Raw genomic sequence first — 16,304 nt, forward strand, 5'->3', positions numbered from 1 at the left:
TTGTCTATTAAACATAAAAATCAATATTAATACTGTTTACATGCCGTCAGCCAATGTGAAATATTAATTTATACAAAATGCAGGTGCTAGGATTTCCCTAAGAGTACAAATTACACACAGCTTCAACATTTGAGTCCAAGGCAAGCACACATTTTTTACCTGTAAGTGGTGGCAGGTCACGGTCATTTGTCTCCTCCACTTCTTCTAAACCGTTGTTGACAGTAGATCTGACCTGCACTGCTTGGCTAGTATAAGCTGCTCCATTGGTTGATGTTGCAGTACTTGTAGTAATCTCATCTACCTGTTCCATATCAAGCTGTTTGACTATTTCTTCAGCTTCAACAGCTTGTCCTGGAGAATCTGATCCTGATGTTCCTGAATTAAGATTTCAGTACAGTCACAGTCATTATTTTTAAGCTGAGTTACCTATCAGAATACTGACAGTCATTATTAACCACACAAAAAAAAGTTTCAGACTAACTGAAGATAGCTGCATTTGATTCACGTTACAAAAATAAGAACCAAAATTAAGACCATGACAAATGCCTTTTATGTTTGGGACAAGGAACTTAATACCAGTATTTTTTTCTTCTTTTTAAAATAAAAAGTACACCGCTAGATACTTACACCTATGAAAGAAATGTTCTAATGCATATAAATTTATTGCTTCTTCTATTAATGATCAACCCTTCTAAGAATTAAGGAGCCCTTTATCTGGTAGTAGTAACTCTTGGTCTGTAAATCAGAATGAAAAGTGTACTGCCGCTCAAAACAGCTTTTTCTTTAAAAAAAAAAATCTATCATTCTTAGCTTTAATACTATTGGCTTTTTAAATAATACTCACCATTTTTATTTGCTGGTGAAAAAAAATTGAAGACAGGAGAAAATATCGTTCCCAGTAATGTAGTTCGTGGGGGACTGCCAGTGGCAGGATTATCTTCTAATTTTCCATTTTGCTTTACATGTTGGTTTGTCATTTCGTAACTTCCAGCTTCTGTAAAAGAAAAGTTATGAAGTATAATACCATGCTTCTGTTTTTCACAGTTACATCCTCTCTTCTATTGTTATTTTCAATATAGGAAAGATCCCTCTTGCTCATGGTTCAACTTGGTCGACAAAAAAATTTGCTTAAGTATTTAATTAAAAAAAAAAAAGAGCTAGCAATTTAGTATCAACATAAAACCAAAATGCCAATTTTCAACACCATCTTAAGTTTAACACTACAAATTAGGAAGCACTCATTGTTTATATAAAGAATGCTATAGATTAACAAATAATAGAAATTTAAATCCTTCAAATGGGCTTGATGATGGAAGACAGACTTTAAGATGCTGTGCACCTTTCACAACAAATAGATGTCAGTATCAGTGGAACTCCACTAGATGGAAACAAGAGAAAGTGTCAGTGGAACTCCAAAGGCTGAACCTCCAAACTTCACAAGATCAAGTCCATAATTTATTATTCTCCACATATATACACACACACCTATATGCATAAATTCAATTATGAAGTTAAATAATTTTTAGTTGTTATCACAGATAACAAAGGACATAGAATTAAATAAATCTTCGCATTACAGAACGTAACTCGTAACAATTAAGGTTTTCTATAAATGTGCATGTACAGTAAAGTACATCCTAGAACTAAAAATTGCCATCTCATGGCTGAGATCCAAGACACAGTTCTGAGACTGAAATGAAAGAGAAGTTATTTACTTCACAGTAACAAGTCTTTGAGATGTCTGTCCATATGGAAGTAAGCAAATGTATTTTGTGCACATGAGCTGAGAACCTTTTTGTCAGCTGAGCCTGATGGAGCTGCACAAGTACTTCACACTTCCTATCGTTTCTATATAAAACGTAGGGTGTGCCAGCTGCAACTCAGTGCCTTCACTAATACGGAATATTTTAACTAAGAACTTCGTATCGCTCTAACAGTAACATGGGCTCAGTGTGCTCTACGTGCGTACCTCAGAACACACTTGATTTAAGTCAACAGTTGCTCTTTCACCTTGAGCACTGTCTGCATGCATCACACTAAGTGGGTACATATCTGTTATCTCTCCAGGAGGCAAAAATCTTAATTAACAGTAGCAAATACTGGAAAAAGGGATTTCTCCTAAAGCCATGTTGTCAGATGTCTGTGTAACAACCGAACAGGAAATTCTTTCACATTGTAACCCTTCCATCACTGAAGTCACTTATTTGGAGCTTTATCCTCTGCTTAGCTACCGATTTTGCAAACCTAGTTGGACTATGAAATCTTTGAGACCTCCGCCTTGCTGACAAACTTGGCAGAAACCAGACAATGGATTCTCAAGTTACTGGGGGAATGGAGAATGAAGGAACACTGACAGGCAGCACAATCACATTAAGTCTTGTTTCCTTAGAAAAGAAGTCTAAAAAAATTTTTTTTGAAGTCAGATTTGGAACCACAGCTGATACTTTAAATGGCATTGACCACTTTATCACATCATTATTAGAGGTATTAACAAAAAAAATTTTCACAGGGAACAGGGTTGTGGAATCTCCATCCTTAGAGATACTCAAAACTTGACTGGACGAGGCTTTGAACAGCCCGATCTAACTCCAAAGCCAGATCTCACTTCAAGCTGGATCAACACTGCTGTGAGGGGAGCAGGGGGACTGGCCCAGGTGACCTTTAGAGGTCCCTTCTGATCTAAATTTTCCTATGATTCTATGACAGAAACCTGTCCATGTGTTTGACAAGTGCTTTCAATATCTAAAAGACACCTGGTTACTTCCACAAAGGTCAGGAGTTGGGAAGTCATATTTCACTTTTTTTGTGAGAAAATGGGAGAAGAGCTAAATCAAATAATTATCATTGGCTTTTTAGAATAATAATTAAAAAGTTAAATTAGTTCCAAAATAGCTGGTCATGATCACATATCCGAATTGTTCTTACAAAGATACAACGGATGTGTCTGAGAAGTAACGTAACTGTTGCTTACAGTCTTAGAAATCTTATTTTGCTACTATTAGCTCAGCCTTGTTCTCGCTGAGGTCAGTCACAAACCCCTTAACCTCCACCACTGAAGAAATGTCCTACATTAGTTAACAGCTGTAAGACTACTGAATCACCACTCAACTGCAACAACATACGATTAGAATATTTACAAACCTCCATTCATTTGACTTTTCCGTCGTACTCGAGAGATCTGTTTATTAGGCTTTTCTCCTGTTTGAGGTGTGGATGTAATCAAGTTGTTATCTATATCCCGTTCAATTCTACTTCTTTTTGCAGGATTTTCTCTTTCTTCCTTAAAATAGAAAAGGGGGGGAAAAAAGAAACATGCTGAATAGTGCCTCTTTTCTCCACTGAATACTACCAGAAAATGTTAGCTGTTAGAGAAAGTTTCACAAAAGATCTATTTTTTGTTCCACTTCCAGATGCAGAATATCCAACATATATCTGGCCAGCTGGAATTTTAAACTCATTTAAACCGACACAACTCAAGGTAGACAGCAAAGTACTGGGAAAGAAAACTGTACTTGGAACTTCTATAGTAGAAAAACTGTCTTTAAGTACTATTTCACGGGATAGCCAATTTATAAAATATTTAAGTGCTATGGAGTTCGGGAAATGTAGAGACAAGGCAACTAAAATTATCTGAAACTTGATTTCTCTGCCTGTTAAATATACAGGAAGTAAACGGCACAACAATATCCGGTATGAAATTCTCCACCGTGCTCCCTACATAAAGGGGCTTGCTAAATTGCATACAAGTATATAACTTGCTGCTATTCAATCCAGATCAGGTAGTACATGGCAAAACTTAGCTGTTCAAAACGTCGTAAGCAAGGGTTGTGACCCAATGACTCTTCTTACCTTTAAGTAACTGACTGTTCTTCCCTGTGGCACTTACATGAATAATACAGAACCAAACATTTTTGCATATTTTCTGTGCATGAGTATATGTGTAGGCACACATGTTTAAGACAGGTTTCTTCCCCTTTTTCCCCAAAGCACCTACTACAACTTAACAAAATGGCAATCTTAAATCTAAAGCATGACCATACAGAGTACACTGAAATGTAAGGTGTGAGACAATGCAAAATAAATTGAATTAAATATCAAAATAAATAACAAGGCCACAGACCATATCAAAGTTAATTAAAATTTCAATTTTAGAATTACAATATTACCTTTCTGGAGCAGCAGTTTCACATCTTTAAAAAAGAAAAGAAAAACGATTTGCGTGCTCCAAAAAAAAAAGTAAATAGATCTTTTAGAAAAATTAATCTAAAGCCCATGCTAACAGTACAGTAGCTAAAAGAAATACTAACAAACATGGAAATGTATTGACATCCATATCAGAAGACAAGTGAACGCCACTGATCCCAAAAGCTTCCTACTGGCAATATCCTTGACCAACAACCTTGGTGAGAACAATGTAATTACTACCACTTAGAATTAATAATATTGTATATACCATAAATCCATATAATGAGAGAAAAAGGATGGCTCACTGAACTGATAAAAGAACAGTAAGGCATCTCATCTTCTAGGTCATTTGTTCAAATGTTCAACACCAGGGAAAAAAAATGAGAGAAATTAATTAACTTCTAAAAGCTACCATTGGCCTTCATAAAATGAGTTGTGCTCTCATTCTGCTTTATGGAAAACAAGTGTAGAAACATTACAAAAAATTACAGTGGAAACAGGAAATCTGGCTGATGGTATCAGCAGAGGCACAAAGAATTCACTAGATCTGGAGATCTCTTTCATCCTCCAGAAGAGGAGCTATCATGCTGTCGTGGGAAAGCTCACACTGCTGTGGCCATGTTGTACTAGCTAACAGAATTCAAAGGTGAAATTAGATAGGATGTTATTGTGCTACTTGGTTTATACACTGAAAATTTTATTGCACAGATACAGAATTAAATATACCTATTATATGTATTTATATAACAATCTATTTGAATTCTATGATCTATTGAATTCAATATAACCTATTATTATCAATAATTGTGCCATAAGGAACATGGCAATGTCACACCGACGTAAACATTTTGCTTCTAGGTTGTTTTCAGAAACCGTGTATGTATTAAGGAATGGCCTAAACTGGTAATGACAACACATTCGGAGTCAATGCAGTTTCTGACAGTGCTAGAACCCCCCAAATCGAACAAGTTTAGAGGAACTTGCAACAGCAAGTCTTACAGTATTTCCAATGTTAACATTTAAAAATTTTAATAGTACTTCCTGTACGCATACATGTATCAGTTTTTCTGGTAAATCAGATTTGTCATTTTGTAAATGACAAATACTGTTGTGCGCTCCATACTACTGCTGACTTGCATGGGGGCCGCGAGTTAGCAAAAGACCTCAAGATCAGACCTATCGCCATCCACATTCGAAGAGCCACATTTTAGTCTCTGGTTTCTCTAACTAAACAGCTGGAAGTTTTTTTCAGGTTTTGTTTGTTTAAGGAGTATTTCTAATAAGACCTCTTTACGATACCAGATAAATGGCCTATGACTATGACTGAAATTGTCAAGATATACTTGTTATGAAGACATTATTGCTATAAATCCATATAACCTCAGTGGCGATTTAGATTTTCGCATACCCATAAACGAACTACTATGCAAGTTGTACACGTACACTCAAAGAGTTGTAACGTTTCCATGGCAGCCACAAGACTACTTTGTTAAGTCATTAGCGCTTTGGAAGATAGCCCAGCAGTATCAATATCATGCCATGCTAATGCCACTGGAACCACTCCAAGTCCTGCTACAGGCACAGGAGAGGACATGAAAGGAAACGGAGAAAAATGTGGACATTTTATATTAAAAAACCTGTCAAGAAAAAGAAGAATGAAATGTAATCCAAAGATTTGGGAGAGGAAGAGAAGAGGGGAAGAGAAAGTTAACAAGACCTTAAAGAGACAAAGGAAAGGAAAACCAGACATATTTCCCTTATCTTAAAATTCCAGTGTAAAATGTTTTGCTTAGATTTCAGTGTTTTGTTGCAGTGGTTTTGCAGCCAAAATGCTGCACTACTGAGCTACAATATAGATGCTGAATGTAAAAAGATTAATTGTCCTGGTTTAATGAAAAACAAAATGTAAGCGGATTTAACCATTTATTTTTACTGAAACATTTCTTTGTCGGTACCTCAATGTTTCTATGATAGGTAATTAACACATGCCATAAAACATTAAATTTCACTATGTTTTTGACAATTTAAGAATATACAGTTACTTTAATTAGAATTATTTCAACTTCAGCTTGTTACAAAATTATCATTTCAACACTTAGTTCAAAACCCAGAAAATACTTCCGAATTTATATCATATTTTCATTTATCATATAGTTAATCTGGGATACATTTTAATTTAGTTATGACTTCTTGGCTACTCTTCTTTAAAGTTTACAGCTACGTTAATGTCAATATCTGGACTGTTGGGGCTGAATGAAGTTTGTTTTTTTTTTTAACTGGCCTCCCTTTACAGAAAAAACCCACAGGTTTTTGAAGCAATTGCACGGTTACATTCAGCCTATCAAAGTAATATATATATAATTGACCCTCAAAACATACATGCAACAGGTTTTAACATGTGAAGATTAGTAAAGTTTAGAATTCTGCCTGGATCAAGACAGATGAGATTTAGTGGTTTAGCCCTGACAATGTTTGAATTTGATCCACTAAGCGGGGGCAGTGTTCACTGCAATAATACACCAAGTACTCGTACCAATTTCATGATGGTTGAATTTGAGAGGTTTGACCTTTATTGATTGATGGGACTCCTAAACAATTTTGAATAAAAATGCTAAAAATATTCAGCAAATTTATGTTTACAGACTTGCTTGTCTTAGTTGCCAGTACTGATAATTTCCAAATTCAAGGAATCCTTAAAATGGAAATTAAAAATCTACTGAATTTATTAGTCAACATTTTCACAAAGAAATACCTAGGTCATAAATCCTGTGATTTATTGGATTGTCTTAAATATGCCTACAACTGACTCCTGTAGGGTTTGAGAGTCTGCTTTTTTTTTTTTAAATATCTGTTACCTGACACAACTATCGCAGGTACTTCTTGTCTTCCAATTCTTTACAAAAATGTTTTGCTTCCACCACATTACACACGTTTATTCATTCTTAATAGAAATGGTTTTAAATCAAATTTAACTGAATATGACCCAATTAAAAAACAAAAGAAGAAACCCACTGATGGTGTACCTTGGGTGTGCTTCCTTTAATAAACTTTTTGATTGAAGACAACAAGCCAGTTTCATTTTTCTGTGGTTTTCCTCCGCCAACAGGTAAGCTCTCTTCCACCTCCGAATGTTTCCTCTTTGCCCTCAAAGCACGTTGTGTGCGAATTTGATTCGACTGCTGAGAAGCTTTCCGCGTTCTCAGCCTCATTTTCATGTGTACCACATGTAAAGCTATAAAAGGAAAAAACAAGAATACTTAGTCATTGAAGAAATGTTTTAAGCTTCAGATCATGAATTCAAAAAATTATATGAGACTCTCAGTGTTCTGATGCACTGAGCTTTTACATCCATATATATATGGCTTAATTTATATCAAATAGAAGAGCTATTTAAGCTAAAGCATAACACTGGCATAAGAACAGATGAATATAATCTGGCCATGGATACATCTAACCATTAGTTCAATGAGGTTTTTGCATAACCCTCCAATCTGAGTAGTAGGAACAAAAAAATCTACCTGCTTTTAAGATGAAAAGGATTGTATGGTGCCTGGTGTCTTCAGCATCAAATGACTAGACTCAATGACCTAGGCAGTCCTTTCCAGCTCTGTTCCTCACAATACTTCATTTTAAGTCTCCACATTAAATTTGAGATGAGGCATAAATCTAAATTCGTGTCAAGTGTTCACAGAAGAAGAAATCACAAATGAGACTATGCATTCAATATGGGTGAGGATATAGCAGCTCAACAAAGGAACCTAAGATTGATCTTCAATACAACTGTATTTGGGAATAAGATTAGACCATGCAAGGGCAATATTTATTAAAGCAGAGTAAAAGGCCATTCCAGGGAATGTGTCCCATTTATCTCCAACCTTCAACTGGACTGCTGGTATAGTCAAATCTGTGCATAAATATAACTGCTTTTCTGGACTGAAGGATATGCCTTCTTCAGTTGACCGAAGCTCATACTTGGGTTGATTTGAATGGGACTACTCGTGCTTAAAATTATGCATATACTGGATCAGGAGCAGAAAAAAGAAGTAGCAAGAAATCCATCTGAGTTGTAATGCACAGAAATACTGGTAAGAAAGTAATAGCCATTTCCTAGCTGAAGTCATGACAAAAAGCATTTTTTTAGAGAAGAAAAGCCCCTGCTTATCACGCTAGGAATCAGTATCTGCTTTTCTAAAGTTCATTTAGCATGTACCTTATTGCTGAATAGACAGAATAAATAATCTATAACATTTAAAATATAAGTAATGTCACAGCAGCTACTTTGTTTAGGAAAAGGCAGCGGTGGCACTGGTATGATTCACAGACATAGAAATACTGTGATAATATTTTTCAAAAACAGTCCAAAAACTGTACACAGTTGCATTTGTTCGCAGTTAGATAAATCTCAAAGTCAAATGAAAGGTGTTCCAGCTAATGAAGAATAACATAACTACTGACACTATTTTTAGAAGGCTTAGCAAAAAAAATACTCAATTGGTATTGTCAAGAGTGAAATATTTTAGTTACACATAATATTTGTTTGAACTGCCAGCAAACATGGGATTTCATTTTTCATACATACATGCCCAGCATTTTCCATCAGTAGTTAATACAACAACTGTTTACAGACAGGAAAAGGACAAGTCAAGATTCTTAAATGACTGAAGTAACTACAGCAGAAGTGGACTGATATGTGAGGTTTGAGGAAAGACAACAGAAACTGTAGCCTAAATTTATAAAAACTGGTTCCTTATAATCTTGTGCCCTCTAGTAACAGAAGCATTAAAACTCTGAGTCCATGAGAGTATCCTTTCATTATTATTATTATTTGCAATAAAATTTGCATTTCGTTTAAAAGAATCTACTGTATGTGGAAAAAAGTAATGCAGAGAAATAATGAAAAAAAATCCCCAAAGACTTTAATCCAGTTTTCTGTTCCTACTCCTTGCCACTAGAAAAATAAAAACATAAAAATAATATTCTTATACAAAGATGTAAAATAAATATGCCTGTTATCAGAACTTGCATCTCGATTTTTTTTTCTTACAAACTGCTGCCAGATTAATTTTTTGGGTATGATTTATGGTGGGAAGGATCCACAACAATAAACATATGCTCCTATTGTACTTCTGTACAAATCAGGAGGACCTAATTATAAAATTGAAGAAATTATCAAACATCAATGGACAGGATGGTCCAAAGATACCTTAAAACATGTAATGTGTTTTCACTTCAGAAATATTGAGGAAAGCATTATTTTTTATCAACACTGTGTGGATTAAATCATGTACTTTAAGTTAGTATGACTTACCAAAATCATGTTATCCTAGGCGGCTGAAAAAAGAACAATTACATTTAAGGTTTCTCAGTGTTCTTGTATGTGGGAGATGAACTAATTCACAACTGTTGCAGGAAATACAGCCTGAGACAGAAAATGGCCATTAAACTTTTAAACCAAATAGTTTAAATATATCAGTGTTTCAAGTTAAATAGTTAGCAATTTGTTGGAATGAAGTTAAACAACACTGTTTTGCCATGTTAAAAATATTCTTAAAACTCTCCAAGGAGCTCTAGTCCTTTCATGCTTTGAAAAGGGAATTTTATTAGCAGTCTTAACCTGTTTAGGAATTAATTTGGTTGAATTATAACTCTCTGAAACTCCTCAATCTGTATATTGCAAGGAGACACATGTTAGAGCACAGACAGCAATCTCTAGGACAGAGAAGTGAGCAGAGAAGGGGTGCAGACAGCAGAGTCATAAACGCTTCAACCATCCCAGCTTCAGTTGGTTTCAAATGGGTATCAACAGCCCCAGCATGCTAGGCTCCTTCACATCTCTGACATGCCAGCCAGCCAGCCCTATGCCATCCAGAATGACTAACCATTCTTTTTTTGTATTCCACAGGTTGAATGGATTTTTGTTTGCAATCCTTCCCGCCAGGAAGCCCTGGAAGCCAGGAACAGGAACAGAGCAACGAGGCAGCCTATACCCATGACGGTCCCTTGGGTACAGGAAACATGTTCATGCTGAGAAGTTGAGGAGAAGTGGTAAAAGGGGAATAAAATCAGAAAGATAAAGGAAAAAAGGCACAAGAATATGTAATCATCAGAGCAAACTTCTCAAAGGTACTTTAAGATATGGCAGGATGACATGAGGGAACCTAGTGGCTTGCTCTTGCTCCTGCTCCCTCCTCATTTCTTTCCCACATTCATTTCAGAGCTTGTCTCCTCCCCAGAGACCAGGCCAGCTCACTGAGCTAATGGGGGGAAAAAAAACCCACCCCAAATCAAACTTCACTTTTATGCCAGTTAAATCAGTTTACAAAGGGAATCAATGGGCATCCGAGTAATGCAACAGAGCAGGCGCTGGAGAAGAACACAGCACACCTTGTGAGTGATATAGCTATACATCACACAGCCTACTGAGCTGGTGTATTTTGGAGAGCTGAATAGGACAGAAGTCCAAAGATGGATGGAGGGAAGCTGGGAGTCACTAGAGGCTCCACTCCCAGAGTACTCACTGTGACAGAGCACAGGATTCAAAGTGGCCCTGATGTCTTGGAACAAACAGGTAGGCAGTGCGTGCGTGAAGCCAAGCACCAAGCAAGCGGTATGGAATGCAGTCAGTCTCATCAACTGCAGTCCAAGAATTCCCTGATCTCTGTGACATCTGCCAATGCCATCACGGGATCATTTAGGTTGGAAAAGACCCTTAAGATCACAGAGTCCAATCTTTAACCTAATGCTACCAAGTCCACCACTAAACCATGTCCCTAAGTGCCTCATCTACTCGTCTTTTAAATACCTCCAGGGATGGGGACTCCACCACTTCCCTGGGCAGCCTGGTCCAATGTTTAACCACTCTTTCAGTAAAGAATTTTTTTCCTCATGTCCAATCTAAACCTCCCCTGGTGCAACTTGAGGCCATTTCCTCTCGTCCTATCGCTTGTTACTTGGGAGAAGAGACCAACCCCCACCTCGCTACAACCTCCTTTCAGGTAGTTGTAGAGAGCGATGAGGTCTCCCCTCAGCCCCCTTTTCTCCAGGCTAAACAACCCCAGTTCCCTCAGCCGCTCCTCATAACACTTGTTCTCCAGACCCCTCACCAGCCTCGTTGCCCTTCTCTGGACACGCTCCAGCACCTCGACGTCCTTCTTGTAGTGGGGGGCCCAAAACTGAACACAGTATTCGAGGTGCGGCCTCACCAGTGCCGAGTACAGGGGCACGATCACTTCCCTCCTCCTGCTGGCCACACTATTTCTGACACAGGCCAGGATGCCATTGGCCGCCTTGGCCACCTGGGCACACTGCTGGCTCATGTTCAGCCGGCTGTCGACCAACACCCCCAGGTCCTTTTCTGACAGGCAGCTTTCCAGCCACTCTTCCCCAAGCCTGTAGCGCTGCATGGGGTTGTTGTGGCCGAAGTGCAGGACCCGGCACTTGTCCTTGTTGAACCTCATACAATCGGCTTCAGCTCATCAATTCAGCCTGTCCAGAGGCTCTGTAGAGCACAAGAAGAGGATACTCTAACCTAACACCAAAGCTTGAGCCTGAGCGCTGCTGTTCTTAAGCCTTTTCTATACAATAATGCTTTTGTGCCACTCATGACTGTGGTCTCAAGTTAACCCAATTACAGAAACTAATTTTCCATCACCTGTGCTATGAACTCTCTGGAAAGGGTGTATTACGCAGAACTGAAATAGTCAGGACTCCCTAAAATACATATGTTGAGTATATAAATATATACACAAGTGAGATTCTTCATTCTCATTTACCTCGTTCAGAAAACTCTGAAAGGTAAGAAGAGAGTTACGCTGAACTAATTCAAGTGTTTGATTGACAGTGGATAACCATTTACCATGGGGAATTAGAAATTAGGTAAGTGAACACTAAAATATAATAGGTTTTAGTATATTCAAAGATGTAAACCACATTCATTAAAATGTTACTTATACATTTTGAAAAACTGGAAAACATCCTGCAACCTGACTATAAAACAGCAGTCTTTTAAAATATTCTGGTGAGAAATCTAAGATGACTGCTATTTCCTGGGTAGGAATTAAACAAGACTATACGAAAAACAAATGTGTGTAAAAAGGAATTAGACAAAATTGTAAAACATTGAAAGACGACTGACAACTAGTGAAATTCCAATTTGAAAATGAAAATATTACTTAAAATTCGCTATCTTACAAGCTGCCTGATTTTTCTAGAACTGAAACAAATATTAGGCAGACAAAAGATGAACCAATTTAATGTTTGTCAATGGTGAGTATGTATTTATCCAGCAAGGAACCATTCAACTAATCTGTACACTATTGCCAGAGAGTTCTTTGGCTTATTTCACACCCTGGGTATCAAGCCCGGGGTTATAAATATCTCTAATGGACTTAACAACAGTTACCTACAATCCTCTCATTGACAGAAATTTGCTTTCCTAATGCTCGATACATTTGGCAGGGGACAGCTTTTACTTGAATTATATTCGTGTTTCTTTTCTGAAACAAGCATAAACCAGACTACAATACTTAACACACTCTCTCAGTCAAAATAATCAAGTCTAAACATGTATGTGAATTTCCTTCCTCGACATGTACAATTCGGATTTCACCACAGCGTGCCATTCAGCAAAGAGCCTGACTAAGTGACTGTGTAACCAAGTATCTCACTTAGCCACATTCAGTCAAGACCTCGGTTGTGCCAGAGAGGTGCACTAAGACCAAAATCGAACAGTTGTACAGTCAGTTACATGTTGGATTGCACTAAACAATCCTAAGCAATTTTTGTACTTTAATTCTCTTCTCAGCAGATTCTCTTTCAGGAGCTTGCAGCTCAAAATCCTCTCTCTGGCAATAGCGTAATTCCTTCACCTCGTGAAAAGTTGGTACTAAAGTATTACTGCAACATCATAAACCCGAAGTCAACTAAATACATTAACAGCAAATATACTGAACTTCTAAAGACTCAAGCCATGTTTCTGCACTGTATACGTGTCATATTTTAAACTCAAAAAACCCTTCTTTCTTGAATTCCTTTTGTGTCTATAATAAACCCAGAAAGTGGGGGAAAAAAGGAAAAAAGAAAAAGGAAAACCTCATTCTTCAGAATAGAAATACATGGTGAAGAGGGACTAAGTGGAATTCTCATTAAACAACTTGTGAGACAGGAAAATAAGAAATGAAGGAGCTATTAAAAAGCAGCAGCGGAACGAGCTACAGCTGCAATAAATTCCCCATTTTCCTGAGTCCCCACACATTAAATTGTCAGGCTCACTATCCTGTAAATACTGTTGTTATTCCATGGCACAGGTACAGTGTACCTACAGGAAAGAAATTCCTGTGAATGACTCATATTTCTAAATAAGAGCATACCTCCATGAAATTTTCAGTTAGGAATGATTTCTTTTCCCACCACATACGGTACTATTGTTTTATCTGTTTTTCCCAAAAATATTAAAAGAAAAATTAGGTGAGGCACATATAATTACAGGGTTTAAGGCTTTTTGATACAGGAAAAAGTTTAAGATGGTAAAAGAACAATAGTGATGAACAATAGGAAGAGATAACTGACAAGAAAATTTTAAATTATAGTGTTGAATGATTTCTACATTTAATTTGGCACTCAGTAGCAACACTGAGTTGCCACCACTGAAACTATATATTCCAAGCCTGAACACCAGAAGAGCTCTAGAGGATTAGGACAACTGAAGACACTTGAGGAGTGTAACTTGGTGAGTGACAGGAACATATTAGGTGAATTTTTTTTTTTTTTTTATTTATTTGGGTTTTTTTCTATCTCATCAATTTCTCTTGCATTCAAATGTAATGCCCAGGTCTTTCCCAGGCAGATCACACAGATGCTACAAATCCTCATTGGATCTCACAGAATATCATGCTCTCCCCAACACCACAGAAGGGGGATGTACAGAGCTGGAGAGAGCTTGCGAACCTACCTGGCCGCCCTCCATGGCGTCGGAAGGGAGACCATGAGCTTCTCCTAAGAGGTGAGATAGTAAGAGAAGAGGAAAGGATGAAACTTGTGTCAGCTATGTTGGGATTCTCAACCTTTTTTTCACAACAGAGCTTCTGCTGCTATAGATTATATTAAGTTCCTATTGTGGACACAGCCTATGTTGAAATAATTTTTTTTTCTGTTGCCACAGTACCCTTCCCTTCCAAATGACAGAATTAAGCCAAAAAATGCTCCCTTCTCTCAGAGTAACTGTGCCCATACATTAGTTTTTGCCATCATGGAGCTGATGACCAGTGAGTATGAGAAATTCACACTGCAAAACAAAGTGTACTGAAAAATTTTGTGGAATATATCTGATTTTAACAACCACAATATTCTTCCTGCATTACTTCCACAGCATTTCTTGAAACATTTTTTACATAAAGCCAAGGCGGCGGTAAAATTTTTCCTTTTTTTTTTAGATTTTGAGCAAGGGTGTCAATGCATGCTGTTTATGTTGTAGATATAGATGGATACGTGACCAACACACACAAAGCTGTGAACTGTCACCAAATTTAACAGCTGTGACAACTGATGCCTGGGTTTGAATTTGTGAGCTACCAGCGGCGGGTTCAGTGTCCCACAATCAACCAGCTCAGATAACGCAGACCTCGCTGCTGAGAAAATGCGTTCATTTCATTCCAATATTTCTGGACATACAAGCTGGATCACAGTGGGCAGATCCACAGAAAGAGGAACCAAGAACAAATGTTTTCTTTAATTTCCTTTTAAACAAATAATACCAGTCATATTTTGTTGTCAGATTTTGGCAGCACATTTCATTACTGCGATGTGACCCAGATTTCAAGTATGAAGAAACATCCCAATGAGAAGACGTGTTCATTGAGCTGCCTGAAGTCCATTCATATGGTACTAGTGACGCTTTCAAGAAACCGAAGATCTTATGCTAGCGTACAAGGAAGCCTGAGTCACCATGGGAAATGGACAAAAAGTTGATAAGCCTGTGCCTGGGGCGGGGGGAGGGAGAAAGAAATATGGGACAAGTGATAACCCTAGTGTAATGATATACCTGTCTGGACTCACAACAAAGTCAAGGAAAATGACTTATAAAGTCTTTCATCCAGACAGGCCCCAAAGCACTTTACAAACTGTAAGGAAATGCTTTTTGTTAGTTCAAAGACGTTGAGACTTTTCCCCTCTCAAAGACTCTTGACCTTTCTTTAACCAACTTATTTTCCTGCCCTAGAAAATTACTACAATTTCATGTTATTCCAGCTGATGTATTTTATATTTTGCAACATACTGTATTACTTGTCACTCTTCGCAAATCTTCAAGTGTGTTTTTCTGCAACTGCCTCCTAGAGAGACAACTATTAACTAGGAAACCATGATTCAAAGAAGTCTGGAAGTAGTGCTAGTATAGCGTAGGTAAAAGCAAAATAAAAAGACAATGATTTATAAAAACAGCAAAACACACAATATGTACTATTCAAATGTTGGTGCTTGGTTATGAAATCTGGCTAAATGTATAAAGGAATCACAAGTGCCATCAAAACAATAGCTAGCAATTGTAACTATCAAAGACAAAGCAAATGGCACCTCTAGATTTTCCTTGTTTCATTGAAAACACCTTTTATTCTCCTCCGTATCTTTCAGGTTACTAAGTCATTTTGACCTAAAATAAAATCACGCTCAAAAACCCTGGGCTTCGGTCCCCTTGTTTTAACCATGATTCCTCAGTACGTCCGTCCTGGGCTCACATACATACTCTCCCAAAGCTTAAGCATCTCCCCTAAAAGAAACATTTTCTTAGAAAGATTTTGCCAAAGAATGAAGGCAGCTTTTTATAATTGGCATTAACAGAAAATAGATTTTCTGTTACTTTATTTTTCTGCTCTAGCAATCATATTTCTAGGCACCATTGTTTTGCCATTGCTTTGCTAGTGAGGCTTTGTTTTGATTATACTATATGCGTTTGGAACTGAAAGTTTATTCCCTCCAGGCCAAGACATTTTTCTCTTTGTGACTGAGGGTACGCGCTTGTAATTAATTCAGTCTTTTCAGTTTGGGTCAGGCTACTAACCAACAAAGAAAAATGGAGAGCTGGGTTAATCATGGAAGAGTTAATCTCAGAACAGAACCCCAAAATC

At 37.4% G+C, this 16,304-nt stretch overlaps 1 protein-coding gene across 3 annotated transcripts in view; it reads right to left on the minus strand.

Moving 5' to 3' along the window:
- Positions 1-16,304, minus strand: part of CTDSPL2 (CTD small phosphatase like 2) — a 44,696-nt gene that overhangs the window by 15,931 nt on the left and 12,461 nt on the right. The window contains exons 1-7 of one of the 3 annotated variants that reach the window (XM_076348168.1): positions 10,065-10,109; positions 9,494-9,516; positions 7,704-7,851; positions 7,209-7,417; positions 3,142-3,280; positions 845-994; positions 160-375 (exon numbers count right to left, since the gene is read on the minus strand). In XM_076348168.1, the coding sequence (XP_076204283.1) occupies positions 160-375; positions 845-994; positions 3,142-3,280; positions 7,209-7,400 (697 nt within the window). In that variant the 5' untranslated portion in view covers positions 7,401-7,417; positions 7,704-7,851; positions 9,494-9,516; positions 10,065-10,109. Of the gene's footprint in view, positions 1-159; positions 376-844; positions 995-3,141; positions 3,281-7,208; positions 7,418-7,703; positions 7,852-9,493; positions 9,517-10,064; positions 10,210-16,304 lie in introns of those variants that run through there. The other 2 variants (XM_076348166.1, XM_076348167.1) reach the window with 2 other exon arrangements.

Source organism: Aptenodytes patagonicus, chromosome 10 (assembly GCF_965638725.1).
Source record: "Aptenodytes patagonicus chromosome 10, bAptPat1.pri.cur, whole genome shotgun sequence".
NCBI classification, from domain to species: domain Eukaryota; kingdom Metazoa; phylum Chordata; class Aves; order Sphenisciformes; family Spheniscidae; genus Aptenodytes; species Aptenodytes patagonicus.